The 22,626-nt window shown below is 53.4% G+C and overlaps 8 protein-coding genes across 8 annotated transcripts; 6 read left to right on the forward strand and 2 right to left on the reverse strand.

Moving 5' to 3' along the window:
- The first annotated feature begins 809 nt into the window (after positions 1 to 809).
- BO86DRAFT_43824 (uncharacterized protein) lies at positions 810 to 1,277 on the forward strand. The gene has a single exon (XM_025676114.1). It carries the CDS (start codon positions 931 to 933, stop codon positions 1,237 to 1,239), a length of 309 nt encoding a protein of 102 aa, XP_025529512.1. The 5' UTR covers positions 810 to 930; the 3' UTR covers positions 1,240 to 1,277.
- On the forward strand, positions 1,221 to 2,111 carry BO86DRAFT_387885 (uncharacterized protein). The gene is made up of 2 exons (XM_025671708.1): positions 1,221 to 1,858; positions 2,088 to 2,111. The coding sequence occupies exons 1-2, from the start codon at positions 1,365 to 1,367 to the stop codon at positions 2,092 to 2,094; spliced, it is 501 nt and encodes a 166-aa protein (XP_025529513.1). The 5' UTR covers positions 1,221 to 1,364; the 3' UTR covers positions 2,095 to 2,111.
- Positions 2,112 to 2,970: 859 nt separating this feature from the next.
- BO86DRAFT_387886 (DUF2470 domain-containing protein) lies at positions 2,971 to 3,916 on the forward strand. Its single transcript, XM_025671709.1, has one exon. It carries the CDS (start codon positions 3,172 to 3,174, stop codon positions 3,895 to 3,897), a length of 726 nt encoding a protein of 241 aa, XP_025529514.1. The 5' UTR covers positions 2,971 to 3,171; the 3' UTR covers positions 3,898 to 3,916.
- A 1,093-nt stretch (positions 3,917 to 5,009) lies between these two features.
- BO86DRAFT_398029 (40S ribosomal protein eS8) lies at positions 5,010 to 5,681 on the forward strand (the record flags this gene model as incomplete). Its single annotated transcript, XM_025673523.1, has 2 exons — positions 5,010 to 5,083; positions 5,150 to 5,681. The coding sequence occupies 2 exons, from the start codon at positions 5,010 to 5,012 to the stop codon at positions 5,679 to 5,681; spliced, it is 606 nt and encodes a 201-aa protein (XP_025529515.1).
- Positions 5,682 to 6,411: 730 nt separating this feature from the next.
- BO86DRAFT_309028 (uncharacterized protein) lies at positions 6,412 to 7,806 on the forward strand (the record flags this gene model as incomplete). The annotated part of the gene is made up of 3 exons (XM_025667795.1): positions 6,412 to 7,097; positions 7,135 to 7,144; positions 7,414 to 7,806. The coding sequence occupies 3 exons, from the start codon at positions 6,412 to 6,414 to the stop codon at positions 7,804 to 7,806; spliced, it is 1,089 nt and encodes a 362-aa protein (XP_025529516.1).
- A 672-nt stretch (positions 7,807 to 8,478) lies between these two features.
- BO86DRAFT_309084 (guanine nucleotide exchange factor DCK1) lies at positions 8,479 to 14,847 on the reverse strand (the record flags this gene model as incomplete). The annotated part of the gene is made up of 2 exons (XM_025667798.1): positions 8,479 to 9,000; positions 9,049 to 14,847. The coding sequence occupies 2 exons, from the start codon at positions 14,845 to 14,847 to the stop codon at positions 8,479 to 8,481; spliced, it is 6,321 nt and encodes a 2,106-aa protein (XP_025529517.1).
- A 1,289-nt stretch (positions 14,848 to 16,136) lies between these two features.
- Positions 16,137 to 16,997, forward strand: BO86DRAFT_43906 (uncharacterized protein). Its single transcript, XM_025676148.1, has 4 exons — positions 16,137 to 16,199; positions 16,275 to 16,407; positions 16,473 to 16,638; positions 16,706 to 16,997. Exons 2-4 carry the CDS (start codon positions 16,308 to 16,310, stop codon positions 16,836 to 16,838), a joined length of 399 nt encoding a protein of 132 aa, XP_025529518.1. The 5' UTR covers positions 16,137 to 16,199; positions 16,275 to 16,307; the 3' UTR covers positions 16,839 to 16,997.
- On the reverse strand, positions 16,959 to 22,160 carry BO86DRAFT_387891 (GTP-Rho binding exocyst subunit SEC3). Its single transcript, XM_025671710.1, has 4 exons — positions 21,697 to 22,160; positions 19,327 to 21,629; positions 18,143 to 19,263; positions 16,959 to 18,083 (listed from the first exon to the last, which is right to left on the reverse strand). The coding sequence occupies exons 1-4, from the start codon at positions 21,893 to 21,895 to the stop codon at positions 17,156 to 17,158; spliced, it is 4,551 nt and encodes a 1,516-aa protein (XP_025529519.1). The 5' UTR covers positions 21,896 to 22,160; the 3' UTR covers positions 16,959 to 17,155.
- Between the last annotated feature and the right edge of the window lie 466 nt (positions 22,161 to 22,626).

Here is a 22,626-nt window from a genome sequence, read left to right on the forward strand (position 1 = left end):
TTTTTTTTTTTTCCTTTTGCTGCCAGGGCTGGGGATGATGACGTCGATTGCTGAGGAGGGAGGGGGAGTTAGTGTTTTTTTGACAGTGACAGGGGCCTTTTGTTCTTCTTGTTCATTGCCAATGGCATACCCAATGACCCAATAGGAAGAAGGTATCGGACAATATGCTATTTATTGTTTGATTGACTTGTGCCGTGTGTCTCCACCAACTTATGCCCGTTCCAGTCACTGTGGATGACGCCAACAGACGTCACTCTTCAACGGCTAGAGATGTCATGGATTACACGGACAATACCCTTCATTGTTACCACAGGTACAGTATACCTCTGGAGGTTTAGTACTTGGGAATCGCTTCGTGAATTGCCGCTTTTCGTAGCACATATTAGTTGATAGAAGTCAGAATGGAATGTGTCAAGATCGGATACGCAGTGCCGATTTGCCTCTTCTTCTGACCTCTTGGAATGACCCGCAGTGCACTTTTCCATGGCTCTTCTCTCGGCCGTACCTCTGCCATTTCCAGGTACCGAGTACAGGGCGATTCTGGTTACCCGATGGTCACACTAACTATACTCCGGTACGTACTACGTATGAGTACTAACGTGTACTTCTCTCAGTCAACTCTATCAAAATGTGATGTACAATCAGTACAGTCTACGTACTTCTCTCTCCAAAACCTCCCCCCCCCATGATGACGATGAATTCATTCGGTGGTCATTGTAACCCCACCACCACCACCACCATCATCACCCCTTGCGTCCTCAAACGAGGGTCCAGACAACGTGGCTCGGCCGATCAGGAATCGCCTGACCTGAAAGCTGGAGCGACGCTGCGACGACGATGATGTCGTTGATGCCCGTGGTGCGGAGGCGCTTCTTTGGCTCTCCTTCCCTGCCCCTCAGACGTCATATCGCTTGACTACTCCAGTCGGTCATGCGAAAAGATTGCAGTGTTTCCTGGCCCATTACGCCTGCTTCATTGCCAGACCTGTCCTTCCTCACAGACCACTTGCTCGTACCACTCACCCTATTCGTCTCTTTCATTCTTCGACCCTCTGCCCTCCGACGATTCGCCTTCCACTTGTCAGTCCCGTCCCATCGGTGTTGTGCCGTCTCGTATGTAAACCCACCATTGTCGCTCCGGCTCGTTCTATTCCTCTTTTTTTCCCTTTCTCTCGTTTTGCTTGATTACATACTCATACTCGTCGTTGACCTGACGCGCCTAGGCACTAGCCACACTTAATCCCTCGGAAGATACACACAGATATACAGAGTAGTATAAACGCAATTTGACCAGATTGTTGCAACCGCCCTTCTACGCTATAATTGCCGCTTCCCTGCACCAACAAACAGCAACGAACATACACTATGGCCACCGCACAAGCCGAGAAACCCAAGACTCAACAGCCCACTTACACGAACGACCCTGACGACTCGGAGACTGATTACGACTCGGATGACTATATCTCCGAGGAAGAGGAAGATCAAGCACCGCAGCAACAGAAGCAGACGGCCCAGCGTCGCCGGCGACCTCAGGCCCAAGGCCAGACTTACGACGATGACGATGACGATGCAGAGTACTCGGACGACTATGCGTCGGACGAGTACGACGATGACGATGATTACGACGATGAATATGACGATGATGAGCAAGAGGCTGTGCAAGCGATGGAGCGCTGGCAGCCCACTACGATAAGCAGCAGTGACAACAAGAACCTCTCCAACGGCGCAATGGATCCGGCACCCTCGAACGACCAGAAGGGCGCAGATGAGGAGGGTATGCGCCTGAAGTTGGAACTGAACTTGGAGATCGAGGTTGAGCTGAAGGCTCGCATCCACGGTGATTTGACATTGGCTCTGCTGTAAGTGACTCCCCATCCCTGCACTATACCCCCGAACTCCCTCCTTTCTCTCGTGCTTGTCTGTTTTCTTGTGGTTCGCCTCGAAGAGAACCTTCGAGGTATCTTTCCTATGAGAGAGTCCTCGGGGGTTTTCCGACCCGGCAACCCCGGGAAAACAACAACAACAACAACAACAACCCCCCCCCCCCACAAAAACTCCCGTTGGACTCCGCTTAAGCAACTGAAATAGAACCTGACGGATTGACGATTTTTTCTTTGATGAACGCAGCGCATGATCCGACATGCTCTCCCACCGATTCGATTCTGTTGTGCTTCGAGAGCGACCCTTCCCTCTGAATTTCTTCTCGAGAGTTTCCTCGCCATCGCAAAACATCCCGTTCCCGCCGCCCTGTGCTTGTCGCGTTACGACGATTTATGAAAGGATCTTTACCTGACTGGTTGATTACTGTCGCTCTATTCTTTGTGTTGTCCAGCTGTTCTCATAGAGTCTTGGCTAGTGTTTATTGTGCATAATTATACTCCCATCGTCGGTCATTTTGCGTTATAGCGGTAAATGTAACATTCTATCTCAAGTCAATGCATCCGGACCTTGGCACGGTGTATGATCGATCCTCGCTCGTGTAGCATGCATAGGGGACCGCCTGCATATGTCTATCTTTGATGACAAGGATGCGTGTGTGAACCAAGCTGGCATCAATTCATAGAGTTAGCAGGCTTGCCGTTGGCTGACCAATGGTCTGTGACCCTGTCACATAGTATCCCAGGGTTATCTTCACAGCATAGTTGTGATGCTCTGAGACACCGCCGCATCGCTGGAGTCCCCTAAGTGGTGCGGGCTTCAACTATACAATGGCTTGGCGTATGTCGAGCCAACAACCTTGAAAACTGGAGACCATCCGAGAGTGAGAAGAAGACAAATCTGCCGCTCAACTGTTGTGAACACAAGAACACAAAGAAGACAGCATAATCCATATTAGTCGAATGCAAGAACCCATAAATGGGGTAGCACGGGGAAAACACATGCGAAGCATGGGGTGACTTTTAGCCCGAGGTCTCCGGCGGCCCCTCTGGATTCTTGGCATCGCAAAAGGGAGTCCCTTCCATCGTCTCAGGAAAGTCACTCATTTTCATGTCCAACAGTGTCCTACCACATTTACCACCACTACATATCCTATTCACGTGATTCACCGTTCGTTGAGTAGTATATAGACACAACTCACAGACCGCTCCTTGTGGCTTCTCCCATCGAGTGACCGACTTACCTATAATCCGAGTCGAAACCAGAGGAGCGAGGAAGAACGGCCATAAACAAAATGACTCCTCCACAACCCCAATCATCATCTCCCTCCTCCTCCTCCTCCTCCTCCGCCGGGAAAAACAACAACGGAATATCCTTCACCATCACGCACATGAACGCCAACCACCAAGACTCCCTCGCCTACTACCTCCGCGCGTACAACGGCGTCTCCGCCGCGGAGGCCTCGACCGCGACCCTCGAAACCATCACGCTCTCCGACCTCGTCATCCGCACCAAGAACAACGGCAACCGCTACACCGTGGCGCTGGACCCGCCGCTGCAATCCTTCAGCGAGACCCGCGCCCGCCTCGTCGCCATGCACAAGGAATGTCTGGAGCGGCTCCGCCTCTCCGACATCCAGATCACCACCTACCGTGTGCCGTCCCGGCCCGGCGACGTCCTCGCCTTCCTGATCTGTCTCTCGGGGATCCTGGCGTTCAGCCGCCAACAGAACCTGCTGCCGGGCGGGTGGGTGTACGAGGGCTTGCGGCTGGAGACCGGGTGGTGGTGGCCCCGGGGGTTCGCGGGGTTCTGCGCCCGGATGCAGCCGGCGGTGTTGGCGTTTACGCTGGTCGTGCACGCGTTCGAGGCGTCGGTGCTGGCGTACACGCGGCTACGGAAGCATGGGGTCGCGCTGGGGTCCGCGGTGTGGTGGGCGTGGGTGCTGTCGACGCTAGTCGAGGGGTTTCAGGGCTTCAAGCGGTTTGATCGGTTGGTGCGCGAGGAGGAGGCGAAGAAGTAGGGCTGTTGAGTATTTACAGGGGTTGGAGTGGGTGGGTGGGATGGGAGGATTGAGCGTGGGTGGTGTTTATGATAAGGTCTCAGGTACAGGTAGATAGGCTATGCTACAGTACCCAGTACGAATCGAGATACTGTAAGTACTCTGGTAGTCTTGTCCACACTGCGGTGCTTGTCCGGCCGTGCTCCTTGCCCTCTGCAATGCTCTCTTCTGCTGGGAAGCCCGTTTCAAGCTTAGCGCAAAACTACCGAGATAGGGCTAGTGGCCGTGGCCATTGTCACGGGGTCTTGGCAGCCGATTAGATAAGACCGCGGACCGACACTCAGTGTGTCCGAAAACCGCCTGGCGAGAGGCGGAATGACTCAGCACATCACCTGACGCGACTAGCCCCATGCAGCCTAGCCCGGGGTAGGGCAAGTGTCTCCCCCCAACAAGCGAGCCACAGTGCGAAATTCACGAGACAGTCGACGACCAGCATCAACAACTCTTTCGACCAACCCCATCGACCCTTGCCCGCTGCGTTCCTGGTGAAGGGCTGCAGGATTAGAGGTGAGTTTATTGCAACAGTCTCTTTGAGCATTTGCGATCCCTTTCTTGAAGCTCTGGATTTTTTTTCTCTCTGTTTCTCCGGTCTCGTTTCGACAACGTCGGTTGGTGCGCGTGCAAGTCTCGATCTCGAATCTCGAAGTGAAGGCCGTTATCAAAAGAACGGGGGAGCAAGAATCCGACGACAGGAGAATTGGCGGTGAAAATATCAATCCACGATTTGCAAGGAGGCCGGTACAAGAAGATTTTTTTATATCCTTATAATCGATAAGTCTTCTTGTGATCGATTGCTCCGTCTATCTGCACTCGGTTGGATCGCACCAGTGCAACATCAGTTTTCTTCTTTCCTGCTTTCGACTCATCGCCTCTTCGACGACAACAAATTGGACGCTTGATTGATTACTTGCTTGCTCGCTCTAACACACCCAATCGACGACATCAAATACGAGACTTTTGAGGAACGAAGGAAGAATTTCTGTGGCTTGCACAGAAAGGGATATCGCATCCAGCTCTCTACGAAACAAGGTCACTAATCATCTGTCTTGGTTCAGTCCCCACGATCAGCAAATATGGGTATCTCTCGTGATTCGCGCCACAAGCGCTCGGCCACCGGTGCCAAGCGGGCCACTTACCGCAAGAAGAGGTATGCAACACACCCAGTCGCGAAGTCCCGCCCCAAGAAGTGGTACTGACAGTGGTCGACTTCAAGAGCCTTCGAGAAGGGTCGCCAGGCCGCCAACACCCGTATCGGTGCTAAGAGAATCCACCTGGTCCGCACCCGCGGTGGCAACCAGAAGTTCCGTGCCCTCCGTCTCGACTCCGGCAACTTCTCCTGGGGTTCCGAGGGTGTCTCCCGCAAGACCCGTGTCATCGTCGTGGCCTACCACCCCTCCAACAACGAGCTGGTCCGCACCAACACCCTGACCAAGTCCGCCGTTGTCCAGATCGATGCCGCCCCCTTCCGTCAATGGTACGAGGCCCACTACGGCCAGCCCCTGGGCCGCAGACGCCAGCAGAAGACCGCCGAGGTCACCGAGGAGAAGAAGAGCAACAGCGTCCAGAAGAAGCAGGCTGCTCGCTTCGCCGACCACGGCAAGGTCGAGGGCGCCGTTGAGAAGCAGTTCGAGTCCGGTCGCCTCTACGCCGTTGTCTCCTCCCGCCCCGGCCAGAGCGGCCGCGTGGACGGCTACATCCTCGAGGGTGACGAGTTGGCTTTCTACCAGCGTGCTATCCGCAAGTAAGCGTCGTGTTTACTTCATATAAAATTTTTTCCCCAATTTCATAAAATTTTACAAAAAATGGATATCTCGTCGCGCGCGCTGTGTGGCTGGTGGTGGTCTTCGGGCAGGGAATGAATTATTATTCTTCGGAGTTAGCAATGTAATGAACTGGTAGCTCTGAGCAATGGATGAATTATGCAAAGTTCAGATTTGATGATACTGGGGTTTCAGTAGCAGGCAGAAGACTGTGAAGAGATAGAATAAGTAGAGTCAAGGTAGTGAAGTGTAGGTTGCCTGGTCGGACTTAGCCTTGGTGTAAGTGTTAGTGTTAGTGTTAGTGTTAGTGTAGTTGTAGTGTAGTAGTGTAGCAGGCACACTGGGTTGATCGTCTGATGACGAAAGAGAGACTTCACCCGCGCGGTCCTTTTCTCTCATCTTATACTCCCTCCTTCACTGTTATACTCCATCAACCACCCCCATCGATGATATAATTTTCCCCTCTCCTCCCCTCTTTTCCCGGTATGTAATTCCCGCTTCCTTCCCTAGAATAACAAATCCTGGTTTAACCCACTTTCCATCCACCAGCCACTGAATCACACCATATCTCCAACATCCATCCAACTACATACAACCCCAATCCCACCAACACATACATACCTCTAATCTTCAACTCACCACCCACCACCACCCATACTCAAAGAGAAAACGTCACCACCCACGATCCAACCGCAACCCCCAGCCAGCAAAAACAATGAACCGCAAACAACCCACCGAAAAAACCACCCTCCTCCTCCTAAGCGACACGCACACCCTCACCCCGCAACCGCCGACAACCTCCTCCTCCTCCCCCTCCTCATCACATCCCCGCGACCACGAGTCCTCCACCCCACCCCCAGCCTTCCTGGAGCCCCTCCCCGCCGCCGAAATCCTCATCCACGCCGGCGACCTCACCAAAGTCTCGCGCCGCCACGAGCACCTCACGACCCTGTCGTACCTGAAATCGCACCCGGCGCGCCTCAAGCTCGTCATTCCGGGCAATCACGACATCACCTTCGACGCGCCCTACTACGAGTCGCTGGGCCACCACCGCCACCGCAACCGGACGGACCACACGGCGCCGTCGGCGACGGCGTCCGCGGCGAACATCAGCTCGGGCAAGGCGGAGCCGGGCCACTTGGAGGATCCCGAGGCGATTCGCCGGCTGTATACCGGTCCGGAGGCGTGGGATGCCGGGATCCGGTTGTTGGGGGAGGGGGTGCATGAGTTCGAGTTACCAGGGGATGGTGGGAAGAAGAAGAGACGGCTGAAGGTGTATGCGTCCAGCTGGACGCCGGAGTTCTGTCAGTGGGCGTTTGGGTATGAGCGCGGCGTGGATCGGTTCAATCCGCCTGCTTCGGCTTCGGCTTCTTCTGCCTCTTCTTCTTCTTCTTCTTCTTCGTCGTCGCCGGGGACTGCTGAGGGCAGGAGGAAGGAGGATGGTGCCGGTGTGGATGGGAATCCGGCAATCGGAACTCGCACGGAGGAGCATCATCATCATCATCACCATCACCACCATACAAACGGCCATGCGCACAACCACCACCACCACCCGGAGGCACAGGCGCAACCCAACGAAACCACCGCCGCCGCAACCCGCGAACGCCCCCGCACGCACGGCAGCACCGGCTCGCGCGGCGAGGGCGCGCGCGGCGCCATCGCGGCCAACTCCGGGCGCGGCGGGTTCGTGGCCCCCGCGCCCATCCCGGACGGCCAGGACATCGACATCGTGATCACGCACGGCCCGCCGTACGGGATCCTGGACCACGTCGTGCCCAACCATGTCAGCGTCGGGTGCGAGCACCTGTACCGCGCGGTCAGGCGGGCGCGGCCCCGGCTGCACGTCTTCGGCCACATCCATGAGGGGTACGGCGCCATGCGCCGCGAGTGGAGCACGGGCAACGACTCCATCATCCAGTGCGACCAGCCGCGCACGCGCGAGGAGCACTGCGCCCGCGTCGACGTCAGCAAGGCCAGCATGATGCCCTTGAACCCGGGCCAGGAGACCCTCTTCGTCAACGCCAGCGTGGTCAACGTGCAGTATCATCCGATCAATGCGCCGTGGTTGGTGGAGATGGAGTTGCCGGTTGTTGTGGGTGAGGGCAATTAGCTCCACGCTTGAAGTGGAAGGGGTGCGATTGCTTCACATAGAGGGAAGATAGAAAGAGAGAGCGAGAAATGACCGTATGTCTGTTGTCTTTGCTGGTTGCTTGGTCGGTTGCTTTGCTAGTTGCTTTGCTGTTTGTGGCCTGCTTCTGTTCTATTGTTATATATCCACCTTGCTTCCCGTTCGATATCACCAAGAGAATGTACACTGTACACTGCTACTGATACTGGGCTCCTGCAACAATCTTGTATACAACACTGAACTACCTAATGATATACACCTATCAGGGCCCACTCCGTAAATCTTTCACCTTCTCCGGGGTATAGTTTTGAATGCAAGGTCCGGACAGATCGTCGAAATATCTTACAAAAAATATTCTAATCACAAATGAGATCCAATCGAGGGGAGGAAGAAGGAGGGGAAAGAGAACGAAGGTATCTCGGTAATAATAATAATAAAAATGGTATCGTGCCTGGATCGGTGGACGAAAGGGTTGAGAATGAGAAGTGAAGTGAAGTCAGGTAAGATCAAAGCATCGCTGCAATGCAAGACAAGGTTGAATTCAACGCTTATCCAATAGGTCAAAAAAATGCACAGTTAAAAAGGTTAATGTCCAGACATTAAGAAGAAAAGAGTATCAGAGAGAGAATTCAGAAAAGAAAAAGAAAATCAAGGTCACTCCTCCCGCAGCGGAGTTTCCGTTTTGAAGTCATGACGGCTGCCCTTTCGACTGACGCCCTTGAGCAGACTGAATCGCTTCATCATCGAATCGCGCTTCCCATGGCCATGACCATGGCCATTGCTGTGCCCGTTACTATGTCCTGTCGGGCTGGTGATCTCTGGACTGCGCACAGATGCCATGCTGCTCCGCGTCACGGGCCGTGGGTAGTCACTGATGGAAGGAATAGTCGACCATCCCCCAGTCTTCGGACCGCTCACCGAGGGACGCCCTTCAACAGTTCCGTTGGTACGAGAGGTCGTGCGGCTGACGGAATCTTGTGAGATGGCAACAGTGTCCCGAGAAGCACTTCTTGACCGTTGTTCCTTCTGGCTCTGGGTCTCTTCGGGAGCATTGCTGCTGATGGACAGGGATGAGCCGTGCTTGTGCAGTACTTCGCCAAAGAGGCTCCGTCGCTTGGTCTGAGTATCGCGCGATTGGATCGTAGTGCGACTGTGAATCGTGGCCGCATCATCATGCTCGCCGGATTCTCCCTGACCTTGCTCCGCTGCCTGGGTTCCGTTGACGCCTGGTTGCTTCTTCGGCTCCTCCTGTACTGTAGTCACCGAGTTGCTTGCCGCATGGTTGGTCCGCTTGAAAGGGTTCATGACACTAATCCGATGGCTGACTGATTGCTTCGCGGAGTGCTTACGACCATGTGTCTTGCGCGAGGAGCGAATCAACTCCTGCTCCGGGCTCAAGGCTCGCGAGCTAGACGGCTTCTGGCGCCCTTCCACCGAGTTGGCTGACTTGCGTGGGGATCTGGGAGGAGTTTCAGGCTCGACTGGACGGAGTGAGGCAATTTCCGGCGCAAATGCCTCCTCGAACCGACGCATCAACTCCGCTTGCGTGGCTTGGTGGGCCGGACGGTGGTACAGCGCCAGGGCATGCTTGATCGCCAACGCATGGTCGATGAGAGCTACTGCCAGTGCGTTCTTCATCGGATCTGCGGGTTTGGGTGTCACCAGTCCACCCTCGTCCTCGTCTGGCACATCGGACAAAAACTGCCGGTAGGACGCAACGCAGTTCGGAGTGGCTGCATTGAGATCTAGTAATTGCTGCACTGCTTCCGTAAGGTTATTCAGGCTAGTGTCCTCACCAGATGCAGCCCGCCGCTGTAGCAACGTCAGCTCCTGAGTCTTGCGCCAAGTCCGTTCCAGAGCGCTCTGCAACGGCGACAGCGAGACTTCTTTCACCTCCACCACTTCGCTGCGACGCAAAATGTTGGGGAAGGGTTCTGCGGTAGTGTAAATGAGCTTCTCCACCCACTGTTGCGTCACATCCGTGTCGCGCACATGTCTCCTCAGCGTTGTTGTGAACTGGCAAGGCTCAGAAACCAGCAAATGATCTCTGACTGACTGCGGAACCTTGGACCGCTGGTAGACTGGATGATCCACATCCCGGTAGATGCTGACAGAGCTGATTTGCAGGAATTGGCCCTCGTAGTCTCGAATCTCACCCGACGACATAATCTGCGCCGCTGGATGCTCCTTCTGCATACGGTCCACAAAGAACGCCATCCGTTCGTTCGGAGCACCTTCGACGATGAATTCCTTGTCACGGAGAGTAGGTGGGAAGCCGAGTCCTTTGTACAACACACGGAAATATCGCGGGATCTGCTTGTCTTGCTTCGCAATGTGGTCGTAGATTTTGGCCATGGAGCTCTGGGCCCTTGAAAGCTTGGCAAAATCCATAGTCGTGTCTTCGTACTGCTGCGTGAGCTCCTTGTAACACACCAGCGCGTGCGACCAAGCTTTGGCGTCCTCGAAGTACTGAATAATCGAGAAGTACAGCGACTCCTTTCTTTCGAATGATGTTTGCTCAGGAAAAGCAGGATTGAGCAGCTCCGGCAGTGTCCGTCTTGGATCCCAGTCATATAAGTCGGCATGGAATTGAAGCGCCAGGCCAGCTTCAGTGAGGTTGCCTGCGGCAGCTTGAACTTGAGCCAGTTCGTGCACGTAGCGTATGAAGATATCCTCTCGGCCCATGTCTTTCATATACTTCATCAATCGAAGAGTATGCAGACTCTCGGCCATCGATCCACCTTGTGAGGCTACAAAGAGATCCAGAAGCTCATCCACCGTAGCAATCAAAGCACCGACTGCTTCGGAGAGATCCTCATCGAACACAGAGTAGCCCTCAAAATGATCCATCAATTCTTGGATGAACAACTTTTGCACCACGCTTCCACTCATATTCTTCCGTTTGAATAGGTTATCAAGGCTGGAAATGACCTCCGTCTCGATGATGGACAAATCCTGGTTAAGCCCCCATTCGCTCAGAATCATCGTCCGCAAGATTTCGACAGCAACATGTCGCAACCCCTCATGCACACTGAGACAAAGTTCGATAATGGGTGCCACCAGTCCGGGGACATATTGCACTTGGTAGCCGCCCAGCTTACTCAAACCGTAGCGCTCACTCTCCTCGTCGGTAGTCTCCCATCCGATGGCTTCCCAGCTGGAATGTAGTAGATCCGCGCCTTGTTCTCGAACATCGCCGGCAATTTTCCAGATGGCACGTCGCTTCTGCTCTGGATAGGTCTCGAGAGCGAGCGCCTCGCTCGAAACGACCTTGAGCAGAGTCATGAAGAAATTCTCCCAGAGTCTTGTGTCGAAAGTCTCAGCCTCTTCCGGAGCTGGAAGAAATTTCTTGATGAGGATTCCTGCAAGGAATTCGAGACTCTTGACTGTCGCGCGGTGGTTGTAAACGTGCACGCTTAGCCAGCTTTCAGGGTAAGCCTCACAGTTCAGTATCGAGGTATGAACCTCGAACGCCTGGGAGAGGAAAGCAGACAGCTCTAAGCCCTTCAACCGGGGCCGTTTGGGGTTGGGCACCGCTGCCGTAGCGGCCATGATCGCAGAAAGTTCAACCAAGGCCTCATCGAACCGCTGCGAGTGTTTCGAGGACTTGACTTGGAACGGGAACGTTTTGCTGAAAAGTAAGGAGAGGTAGCTGGTTTCTTCCACCCCATCGGGTATAATAGAATAGTATGATGAAACGATCTTTGGCATGAACTCATAAATAAGAGAATCAGGCTGCTTCAACAACTCCGCGACCACCGCGCAGCACAAGCGTACTTGGTCGCGATACAGGTCAGATACAGCCCCTGTCGCACCCCAGTACGGAGCCAACCAGCTGATGCAGCTGGAGATCAGGCTCCGTCTCTCCGAGCCGGAGCTGAAAATCTCGAGGCGGGTGTAATGTTGAATGAGAACGAGCTTGTACAGGATCAGCATCCCTTTGACATCTTTACAGGCATCCATGAAACTGAGCGCAATCATGATCGTCTCATCTCGTCCGAGGACTTTAGATAGTTCAGGCAACCATGTGTGAAAATGCTGGACCACGAGCGTTTTGCTGCCTACCGTCGCGGGTGACGTGTCCTTCATAAGAGCTTCAAGTGATTTGAAAATGGTATGCAAGTCGCGATTGAAGGTTGACTGAACTCGGGTAATTCCAATGCCTTCTTCCTTGGCCTTCTGCTGTTGTCGGGCATTGATGATGAACTTCAGAACATGTCGGCCCACCTTGAACATGGCGCGCAAATTGCGCGACTGTTGTGGATCAGAGTTGGCCAGAAGAAGGCGCGAATAGCTTCTGACAAGACACGGCGTGGCAAAAGGGAAGTTAAATTGATTTTCAGCATAGTGGTCAACGAGCGGGCCAAGGTTGAACCGTCGGTCATGCACGATGCCCAGAACCGTCACCAAGTTGTTGAAGATCAAGTCCTCATACTCTTCATTTCCAGCGTTCTCAACCAATATCCCAAATAAAGAATCCAAGACACTGCTGAGTTGCTTCACGATTTCAATTTCTGGCACGAAGAGTACCCGCTTCAGAGTGTCCAGAACTTCATCGACAGGTCGCTCTTTCCAGTTTAAAAGACTGAGTATCACTTGGTCCTGGGAGTATTCGGTGCTGCACAAGTGCGTGTCCAGGCGCAATGTAGCCAAGGGTCCTGTGATAGCTTCGTCCTTTGCTGACTCATTCTTACCAAGTGAGCTCCACGGGAGAGACAAATAAGCGCCCTTCCCGTTTTCAATACTCGAGGTACACTTGTCGTAAGCATGCAGCAGAAGTGAATGAGGGCCATCTCGCATGAAAGCCTTGTTGTCCCACAAAGGCATCCAGGCCAGAGCAAAGGGGAATTCCGGGGCATCTGCGATACTCATTATTAGATGCGATCCTGGGATCTGGTCTGTCGGGATGTTAAGCCGAATTGTCTGATTCCACGGCGCGCCTCGTTCAGCTACCGTGGTCCGCCATGCGGTCTGTGAAGGCTGGTTAGATGCAGGAAAAACGCAGCGGTCAACGCGTGCTCCTGACGAGGTCCGGACCTCAAGAGTCAGTTGCAGATTACGAAGGCCAGTGAGCGTCGGTACAGGGACTTGGCCTGACTGGGGATGGGAGAGAAGGGCATCATCAGGGAAAGTGGCGTGAGAGATAGTGACGTATATATCAGATCTGGGTTTAGTCGGGGCTTGAGAAAAGCCGATGCGTCGGGTTTGGGTGACGTTCAGCATGGTCGTAGGATTCTTTCGGACCAAGGCATCTGCGTCGGGATTGGTGTGCGGAGAAAGATGAAGATGGAGCCGAGCAGCTGGCTGAGATCGAACATACTTGCCAGTCGAACTTGGGAGTAGGGTGCGAACGACGCTGTCGAAATTGTCGGCGCGTCCTTCCTTCTCATCGCTATCGCCAGATGGAGACCAAATGTTGATCACTTCCTCTGCATCTTTTTCCGAGCGTAAGGTTTGGGAGACTTCCAGGAAGCCGATCCCTAATGTCCGAATATGGGTTGGCTCTTTTGTAGGTTGGCCACCACTGGCCCGTTCCTTATTGCTTGAGACACTCTCCGAAGACCGAGGGGGTCCTTTGCTAGCTTCTTTTAGCACTTCGGTGCTTGTCGCGCCGCGCTTTGATGTCCACATCATACTGCGACGGGATTTCAGACTGTTCTTCGCCGCGTGGTTGGCTACAGTGGGGGTTCTGCTGATCGTGGAGCCGTCGCGCGAGAGTGAAGATCTTGATTGAGCTGCGGCGCTGGCCACAGAGGCGGTTTCCGATGCTCGAACGGCCACGATCAAATACAGCTTTGGACCGTTTGAAGTATCATCGCCAAAATCCGTGTTGCTCATGTTGGTAAAGAGAGTCTTGAGTTTGCTACTCTGGCCCAAATTTGCGAATTTGTCGGGGGAAGGAATGTCGAGGAGGTAGGTCTCTGACAGTGGAGTCAGAGCGCCAGTCTCCGACTGTGAACACAAATAAAGTGCCAGTGTCACGGGCCCAGGCGCATGGCCAGACACAGCATTCACTTCCAACAGCAGATGATGCAGAGAAGCCGCGTCTGACTGATGTGCGGGAGTACTATCGAGCATACTCATTTCGGATTGTAACTTGGTCAATTGCACCGCAGAATCGTCACCCGTGAGCAAACGACCCCTTTGCAGGGGATCTCTGACAATGACTTCTCCGCCCAACGTTTTATTACCCTGAACCAGCTTCCACACTACCTCCTGTCGCAACTGAACCTTCTCCTTGGCCGTGAGCACATTGTATTGAAGTTGTCGCCTTGCGAGGTCGAGTTCTTGTACGATTTTCGACATTTCCTCCACGGTTTCGTACTGGCGGGACAGTAGCAATTGGTGTAGATTGGTCGAATGCCATTCGCGCAGGCAGGATGCGATCTCATCGACGAGCGGTTCCGAAAGCGACGTGGGCGTTTCATCCCCGATTTTGAGCATCGGCACTGGTGCGGCCGGTTTGGGTGCGTTCGGGTCTCGCGGAGCCACAATGACAGGTGTCGAAGGCACCGAGACTGCGCCGAGGATATGGCTCACAAGTGAGCGTGGACTCGACTGATCGTCATCGTCGAGTTTGTGGATGAAGATCTGCGACGGCTTGCCTTTCTTCGCAATCACCACATCGGAAACTTCCCCAAGCGGGCCCTCATCGTCGTGGTAGGAAGTGATGCTGTCTCGCACATCTCCCTCAGTACCAGGCGTTAAGACCATGCTCGACCGGTCTCCATTGGTTATAGTCCTCTCCCCGTCGCCCAAGACCTCGCGAATCTCGACACAGTTCCGTGGAAAGATGCCTGAAAAGACCCTCGCCTCTAGTGTTTGTCCCTTGGTGCTGGTCAGTCCCGCCAGCAGCGACGGCGGAGCGACCAGATAGCCGCGACACCATTCTCCATCAGCGCCTCCTTGCTCAATTATGTACAATTCATCGCCGAGCTCGAGGGGTAAATCTGCCGGAGTAGAAGGCTGGAAGGGATAGATGGCCACGGCAAAAGCAATGCGAGGCAGAGGCCGCCAGGGCATAACTGCGATGCGAGGCGGCAATTTCGACAACACCCCGCCGCGGTGGTTTTCAAAGGGAGGGGGATCGTCTCAGGAATGAGGAGAGCACCACGAAAGCGGGGTCGCGAGGGGTAGAAGGGAATCTGTGGCCTGATCGATTGAGATAAGGGGGGGGGGCGCTACATGCAGCCGTCTGCAACAAGTGGAAAGGGGAGGAATGCGGGCAATCCGTCAGACGTGTGCGAGCGCGAATCGATTGCGACCCGGAGGCGTGCTGTCTTTCTTAAGGTTATTTTGGTTTAGGGGTGCGGTTCTGAGGTCACTAGATACGTCGCGGAAACTGTGCGGTTAGTGAATGAATTTCCAATAAGCGAAACGCAAGCGTAGAATGTTTCAATGCGAGTCGAAGGGGTCAGTAGGGTCATGATAAGCGGAAGTGTAAAGAGCTGTGTGTTCATCAAGGAGCGGGAGTCGCGCAGGGTCTCCGGGACCGTGACCACTACCCTGTTGATCGCACAAGGTATAACATAGAAGGAATAGTTATGAGGCCGGTGGTTGTAAGCATCCCGCACACCGGACAAGACAGCCCCATCGACTTGACTAATTCTGTGTTGCTTTCTGCCTTGGGGAGCTTGAATAAATTCGTGGGTGCGGCGGACGCGCGCCCTCTTTCTCCCCTAAGCAGTTGGAATGGGAGTGGAGCCCAATTGTTCACTTGGCAGGAACTGTGGAGAAACTTCACACAACTGAAACGTAGAGAGGGGGAGCGGGAGAAGCTTACCAAGTTGCAGCGATCGAGCAGGGAGAAGAATATAAGATTATAAGCAAGAAGAAAAGAAAAGGAAATGGGAAAGGGTGGGAAGATACTTGAAGCCCGAAAAGGATGGGGAAATGATTAATTGGGAAGATGGGGAGGAGGGGAGTGGAGGAGGAGGAGTGGATGGAGTGGATGGAGTGGATAGAGAAAAAGAGGGAGAGTCGAGAAGTAACAACTGAAAGGGTACGGAGTACGGAGTAGTTACTGGTTAGTTACAGGTAGTGTAGTGTAGTGAGTGTAGTGTACTCCGTACTGTGGTGTAAGTTAGTCGAGACAACAATAATAATAATCAACCGGGAAAAAGAAAGAGAGAGAGAGAGGGAGGAAGAAGCCTGAGGCTAATCAGTCTATGGAAGAGGCTAGACTTGGCTGGGCCACTTTCTATCTCATTTTAGCATTGATCAATGACTCGTACTCAGTGTTTCCCAAAGGGAATGCAATTGCCTGCGAGATTAACTTTGATTTAACTATTCTATTGCTGCTATATGCAGTATCTGGCTCTTGACGTCCCTGTCAACATCTTCCACTACCTATAACTTTCCTGTCTGCTTCCTACGTGAGCCCTGGTTCCCTTGCCCTTTGCCCGCCCAATTCACGGGATCTGAGACTAATTACTATCGCCCATCCATGGATCCATCGGGATCGAGCCGATCGATCGACTCTCATGCACCGGTTTGGTGGCTTTCTAGCCAGTACCAGTAATGCAACAAACAGCACGTTACTGTGTTCCGTTCCAGCTCTTTGCTTTTTCTGGCAGGTCAAATGTATTCCTCTCTCGGTTTGTTTGTTTGTTCTGGCAATAGCATATCTAATCATTGATTTATGCTAGTGACTGTCAGGCAAGGCACACACACACACACCACAGTGGCCACAGTGACACAAGTGCCTGACCAAGATCCTCTTTCACCTTCCAGCACAGACCCATTCCCACCCCTGAAATCCATCCAATACTGGCTCGTGTCGCGGCCGCAATTTTGGCCGTTTACCTGGACCGGGTGAAGATCGGCTGTCTGCAAACACAGAACCAGGGGTCAACCGCTGACATTATTAGTTCACCTGAAGTTTCTCCCCGAGTGATCGACACCAAAACGCGATTCCATCTACTCATAGACTACTTGTACTTGCCGCGTTCCGCATGGGCCACTGGCTAAGTACCTTAACTAGGGGCCGAGTCCTTACTTCGGACCATGCGTGAGCCCGCCAGAGACGACATCTGGCCTTGGCTAGCAACGCCATAGAATCAATCCTTCTTTGATGGGGTAGTTCTTCGATACAGGAGTGCGGGAAATCCCCTTACCCCACTCAACAATTACGACCTATTCACGAACTATAAGTACAGAAATAGACAAGGGTACTCGGACAAGCCAGCGGCTTATAACAAGAGATGTAAACCTGGAAAATGAAGAAGCAAACGCCCAATTCCATGCGCCCCTTGTATGATTCGCACTCAACAGCAGGTAACAGACAGCCAAGCAAGGGCAGAAACTTAAAAATACCAATAATAACCATCTGTCATCTTTGAAACATGGCAGCTGCCTCCTCCTTGCGCCATTCCAGCTCCAGTTGTCCCTCATACACTGTGTCAATGATGCGCCGGGTACGGTCGTACGCCTCCTCGTAACGACCCTCGCATTCCCGGAGCACCTTCAACACCAGACTCCGACTCAGGCCCGGATCGTCCGCATCACCAAAGTGCTTCTCAACCCGCTTCTTTAGCCCTTCAATGCCTCGTCGGACTTCCTTTCCGTCATACGCAGCCATCACCTTCTTCGCCACCGATCGCGAGTGGCTGGGCCGGCTGGCGATGTCCGCGGGGTTCATACCGCTCGCCAGTAAACTCTCAACGGACTCGACGAACTCGAGCAGCTTACCTAGAGGTCGGTGAATGACCGAATCCAGATACAGCTTCAAGTGCTCTTGCATGTCTTGCTGCGCCCGGGCGTGCCATCGCTCCAGAACCAGGAGATCCCGAATCCCGACCTCTTCCACGTAGTGGTTCATGTTCTCGATCAAGAGAATGTGATAGTTCAAGATCTCTTTATCCTCCGGATCGCCGGACGCGGCTGTCGCTGCTGTAGGTTGGCCCGGAGCTTCCTTGGCGATGAATTTGAGCGACTCCCACATGGCACGATTAATGCGATCGTAAGCTTCGTTGACACTGATCCGGATGTCATAGAATTCCTGCGACTGCTGCGAAAGGAGGTTCTCCACTGCAGTGGCAAAGTTCGGGAACACTCGCATGAAAGAGATGACACCCTTGCGCTTGTTCACCTTGACTTTGGTTTCCTCGATGCCTCGAATTTGTTCATCCACGAAACGGTTGAAAAGGCCAAGGAGTCGGGAATGCAGTTTCTGCAGTGAGTGGACAATGAAGTCTTGATTTGCATCATCGAACTCCGACATAGCCTTTTCTAACGCCAGCAGGATACCAATTCCTTGCCTATGTTATGCGAGTCAGCATATCGATTAATGATAAGGTGGGACACGCTTAACACTTACAGTGGGTCGGCTTGAATAGCCCAGTCTACAAGATTTTGCATATCAGTTGGCCAGAATGAGAAGAGCTCGTCCATACCCTGTTCCACCTTCTTTGCCATGCCTCGATCCGGGTCATGCAATTGTTTAATGCTGAAATTAGGAACCCTGCGCTCCTCAGGAGCGCCCGAAGCGACTAGGTCAGGAAATTCGACTGTAGAGAGCGAGTTCAGGTGGAAGAAATGAACGATGAAGTTCTGCTCCTCGGAAATCATTCTCAGTGTCTCTTGGAGTGTGCCTGCGAATGCTTCACAAGGCTCAAGCTTGCCGGTTTGCTTATCACTAGAAGATAGCTTGAGTCCTGCCGCCGCACGGATAGTCTTGCCTCTGCGGACTGTGAGCTTGCGAGCAGCCATCGTGATACCTTCACTCTCCTTTTCCTTCTCTTGATGGGTGAAAAGGAGCTCCTGCTCATCTCCTGTGGATTTTCTTGCCATCTTCTTCCAAGACAAATTGTTATCTCGGAAGTCATTCTGATAAGGCGCTTTAGCCTGTTGTTCATAGAGATTGATCAGGGCCTGCCACTCTCCTCCACTGACTTCCCTCGCAAAGAGAATCACTGCATGGTACTGCCACAATTCTCGACGACAGTACGCCCGAGCTTCGCTGTTGAGCTTAAGCGGATCCTTTTGTACAGCGGCTGCTACAGCGTCGATCCTCTTCTGCTCTGCAATTCTGTAGGCGATCGTCATGAATTGTTTTAATCGCTGCAAAAACACACGAACATGTGTGCGATATTCCTCTTTCTTCTCCTGAATGGCTCGCATCTGTCCAATTTCAGTGTCAGCATAAACGCCCAGGCTGCCATGATCTCCAGCAGAGTCGGCCAGCCGTCTCTTGTTCTGCCGTATATCAGAATCTATCATCAGCATTGCCTTATACAATGTTGACAGCGCGAGTTCAGTATCTCGTAGACCATCTGGATTGCTCAGCGACGATTCCTTCAGCGCACGTAGGTCATCAGAAGAAATAGAGAGTGTCTTCAGGAGGTTCTGTAGCTCATTCTGAAGTAACTTCTGGTTAGCGGTCTGCACCTGCAGACCCTGCGATTGTGTTTCAATGTAGGCCACATCGTCGTGAAGTGTCTATAGCTCGATTAGCAAGATGTTAAGATTCAGATCATAGAGATGCCAGGGAATATGACTTACATTCAGTTCATGCGCGTACAGAGTAAGAAGGTTATCCAACTCTTCGCATTCCTCGACTGTCTTGTCAATGAGTCTGGCCAGTTGATCAATTTTCCCCTCCTGTTGCTCCAGATTACCAAGCCAGCTGGTAGCCTCAACCCGCCCTATCTCACGACGAATATCCGCTTCAAGATCTTCGATACGCTTCTCATCGCTCAGCCGTCCGTTCCAGCCAAGATCTGTCAAAATATCATCGAATTCCACACCTCGCCCTACCAAAATACTGGGGTTGATCCCAAGTGACTGGCAGTACTTGATTGTGTTGTCTTCGTGACGTCTACGGCGACGGTCATGTGGTGAAGGCGACACAGACCTTGACCTCTCATCCGTGACAATTTGTACCGTGGGTCTCGATGTATCCCGCGTATCACTGGGTGCCTCGACTGGGTCGACGACGGGCTCTAGCGGAGGAGCTTGGGTTACTTCGACCGTAGGAGGTTCCGATACAGGAATTGTGATTGGTGGAGGTGCAGCGGGCTGTTCTTCTGTGGCTTGAGGCAAAGCAGGAGATTCCTCTTTGTCCGGGCTGTCGGGGCCAACCGTTGTGTTGTCGCTGTTCGTCCGAAGCAAAAATGGGGCCGGAACAACGCTCGTGATACCGTCGGGTTCATCCGTGGCTGCTTTCTGCTTTTTCGCCGCTGCTAGAAGCCTCTCGCCTGCACCTCCGGGTCTCGGCTTGAAAGCGCCGTAAGCAGTGGCGGCTTTGCGAAATGCTCCAGCAAGATCCTTGCTTTGCTTCTTCTTTACCATCGGACCAAGGCCCGGGCGGTGCGCGTCAAGGTTCTCCGCTACAAGTTCAAGTTCATCCGGAGGACTGGTTGACATAGAAGGTTCCAATTCTGTAGCTGGTTCGGCAGCGTCCTGTGACTGGGGAGGTTCTGGTTGTGCTATGATCAATTCCGGTGCTGGTGGTGGTGCGGATGCAGGTGCGGGTGCGGATGCGGGTGCGGGAACTGGAACAGCGATAGGTTCGGGATTCTGGGGAGTCGTTGGCGTCTTTTTGCCTGCTGACATGCCCGGCATCAAAGTGGACGGCAGGTCTGCGACCATTGAGCTGACAGGAGCCTCGAGCTCCTGGAGCTCTGTCTGTATATCTGACCTAGACGACCTTTCTGATGCTTCTCGCAGAGGTGATCGCGGTCCCGCACTACTTGCTGGACTGTGCAAGAAAGTGCGATTTTCTCCGGAGACCGACCCGGGTGTGGTAGGTCGAAGGCCATCCTTGCTGCGACTAGTGTGTAAATCATGGGTACGGAGCATAGCAGGTCTGGACTCGGGACCTGGCCTTCCATCTCGGGAGGACGGTGGCCGAACTTCCAGGTTAGAGACTCCTGGGCTGATTTCGCCAATCTGAATGTTGTGGCCGTTGGACCTCTCCAGTGACCCAGCAGAAGGGGCAACCTGTAGACTTGAAGGGAAGTCCCTACTTCTAGATTCGTGCGGAGGGGGCAGAGGTGCCTTCGGGCCCCTGTAATCTGTTCCCATTCGTTCTGTCGCACGAGGGGGAGGCTGCTCACGATGGTCCGGGGGTATCGGCGGCGGGTGTGACGGGGGACCAAGTGGTGAAAACCCGCTTTTCGCAGACTGACCAGTGGATGGCCTTGCCATCTGCTCTCGACTCTTCTGACTCCGGAGAGTGTGTTCCTCGGCCGGAGGCCGCTTGGGTCCATCGCGACTGGGGGCACGGCTTGTGTACGGAGACTGAGGTCGACTACCCTGAGATGAGGGTGGGCGAGGGGGAGGTAAGGTCACATCAGATCGAGAAGGGCCGGGATGGGGGGCTTGAGGGCCTGGCGGTGCAGTCGGAGGGGGCCCAGCCAGCAGTTGCCGTTCACGATCGTCGAATCCGATAAGCGTGGGCACCTTGCCGCCAGTATATTTGCGATAGATCTTGATCAGACTGCCTATGAAAAAGTCCTTCTCTTTCGAGGTCCGCGCATGCCAATAATAGGGCTTCCCCACGGTGACCACAAATCCGAGATTGAGAGCCCACTGCTTCTGTTGTTGTTCTAATGGGGTCGACGGTACCAGGGCGTTATACGACTGAATGGCGGATAAGTCGTCCAGCATCCATGTTTTCCCAATCGAGAAAGATCCGTCGTTATTTTCCCTAGCTTTGTGCAAGCGCACTCTGCCCGATCTTCTGACAGCAACAATGATTACTCTAGGCTTCTTGTTTTCGGGCGGCGAGTTCGGGGGAGCGGGGGTAGACGGGTACGCCGCATCTTCAATGATGCGGACATGTGTTATGTAGGACTCGACCACTGGAACGGAGAGAGAGGCGATCAGTTTGGCTCAGTACAATTGACCTTGAAGGGGCGGATGGCATACAAGTTCCATCACTATCTTTCTTTGAGAAACAGCTGTGAATGATCCGCCTCTTTTCGTCCTCAAACTTCTCCGCCCTTGACAAGGAGCCATCGCCGGGTCCGGCAAATCCGCCATTGCGACCATCGCCTCCACGACGCGGATCCCTTTGAGGGGGGAGATCACTCGACGGAGGGCCCCGTGGGCGATCACGGCTGCTCATATTTGTTGTTTAAGCACGGAAGCCTGGATCACTCAGGATGTGCCAGACACCAAGTGGACATTGTCGGGGAGGGCAAGGAAAACACGAGAAGGGGCGCAGCGCGACGGGGGAAATTGAAACAGCCTGTGGAAGGATTAAGTCGCAGCAAGCCAGAACTTGAAAGAAGGCCGGTACTCTTAGTATAAGGGGGCGAGCGACATATAGAATCACGTTAAGAGCAAACCCGAATGCGAAACACAAGCAAGATGAAGGAGGCGGAGAGTTGGATTAGGTCATTAATTGATGGGCGGCAGCGGACACTAACTGAATTGTCGCGGGCGGAAGTCAAGGGAGGAGCTCGTGCGCGGGCAGCAGCAGCAGCACACACGGCACCAGAACGAGGCTGACTAGACATGCATTAAACCGACTCATCATTTGACATCATTTGAGGATATAGCTCGGTTTTCAGGAACAAAATATATAAACCCGAAACCGCTTCATAACTCAGTTCGGGAGGTGCTATCTTCGTCTTAGCTCTGCATACATGTTACGACAATGACCAAAAGTCACCGCTGAGCCTGATCATCTATGTCTAACTGTATCCAAATATGCTCCAACAACCGGAACCTTACCAGTAGAATCAGTTCTCTTGGTCTCGCCCTCAATCCAACCACCAGTCATTTAATTATGTGCATTAATTGATTCTTGAACAGTTCTTCCCCGCGGGTCGCGGCCAGATGTCATTGGCGAAG

This window comes from Aspergillus japonicus, assembly GCF_003184785.1.
Source record: "Aspergillus japonicus CBS 114.51 unplaced genomic scaffold BO86scaffold_13, whole genome shotgun sequence".
NCBI lineage: Eukaryota > Fungi > Ascomycota > Eurotiomycetes > Eurotiales > Aspergillaceae > Aspergillus > Aspergillus japonicus.

What these genes read in the sequence shown, in the direction of transcription:
- BO86DRAFT_387886 (XM_025671709.1), top strand. Translation starts at nt 3,172, where the DNA reads ATGACTCCTCCACAACCCCAATCATCATCTCCCTCCTCCTCCTCCTCC.
- BO86DRAFT_387891 (XM_025671710.1), bottom strand. Translation starts at nt 21,895, where the DNA reads ATGAGCAGCCGTGATCGCCCACGGGGCCCTCCGTCGAGTGATCTCCCC. An exon ending in GAAAGATAGTGATGGAACTT is followed by an intron (nt 21,630 to 21,696) that starts GTATGCCATCCG and finishes TCTCCGTTCCAG; the next exon opens with TGGTCGAGTCCTACATAACA. An exon ending in TGTACGCGCATGAACTGAAT is followed by an intron (nt 19,264 to 19,326) that starts GTAAGTCATATT and finishes ATCGAGCTATAG; the next exon opens with ACACTTCACGACGATGTGGC.
- BO86DRAFT_43906 (XM_025676148.1), top strand. Translation starts at nt 16,308, where the DNA reads ATGCACCGGTTTGGTGGCTTTCTAGCCAGTACCAGTAATGCAACAAAC. An exon ending in CTTTTTCTGGCAGGTCAAAT is followed by an intron (nt 16,408 to 16,472) that starts GTATTCCTCTCT and finishes GATTTATGCTAG; the next exon opens with TGACTGTCAGGCAAGGCACA. An exon ending in TGGCCGTTTACCTGGACCGG is followed by an intron (nt 16,639 to 16,705) that starts GTGAAGATCGGC and finishes GTTCACCTGAAG; the next exon opens with TTTCTCCCCGAGTGATCGAC.
- BO86DRAFT_387885 (XM_025671708.1), top strand. Translation starts at nt 1,365, where the DNA reads ATGGCCACCGCACAAGCCGAGAAACCCAAGACTCAACAGCCCACTTAC.
- BO86DRAFT_43824 (XM_025676114.1), top strand. Translation starts at nt 931, where the DNA reads ATGCGAAAAGATTGCAGTGTTTCCTGGCCCATTACGCCTGCTTCATTG.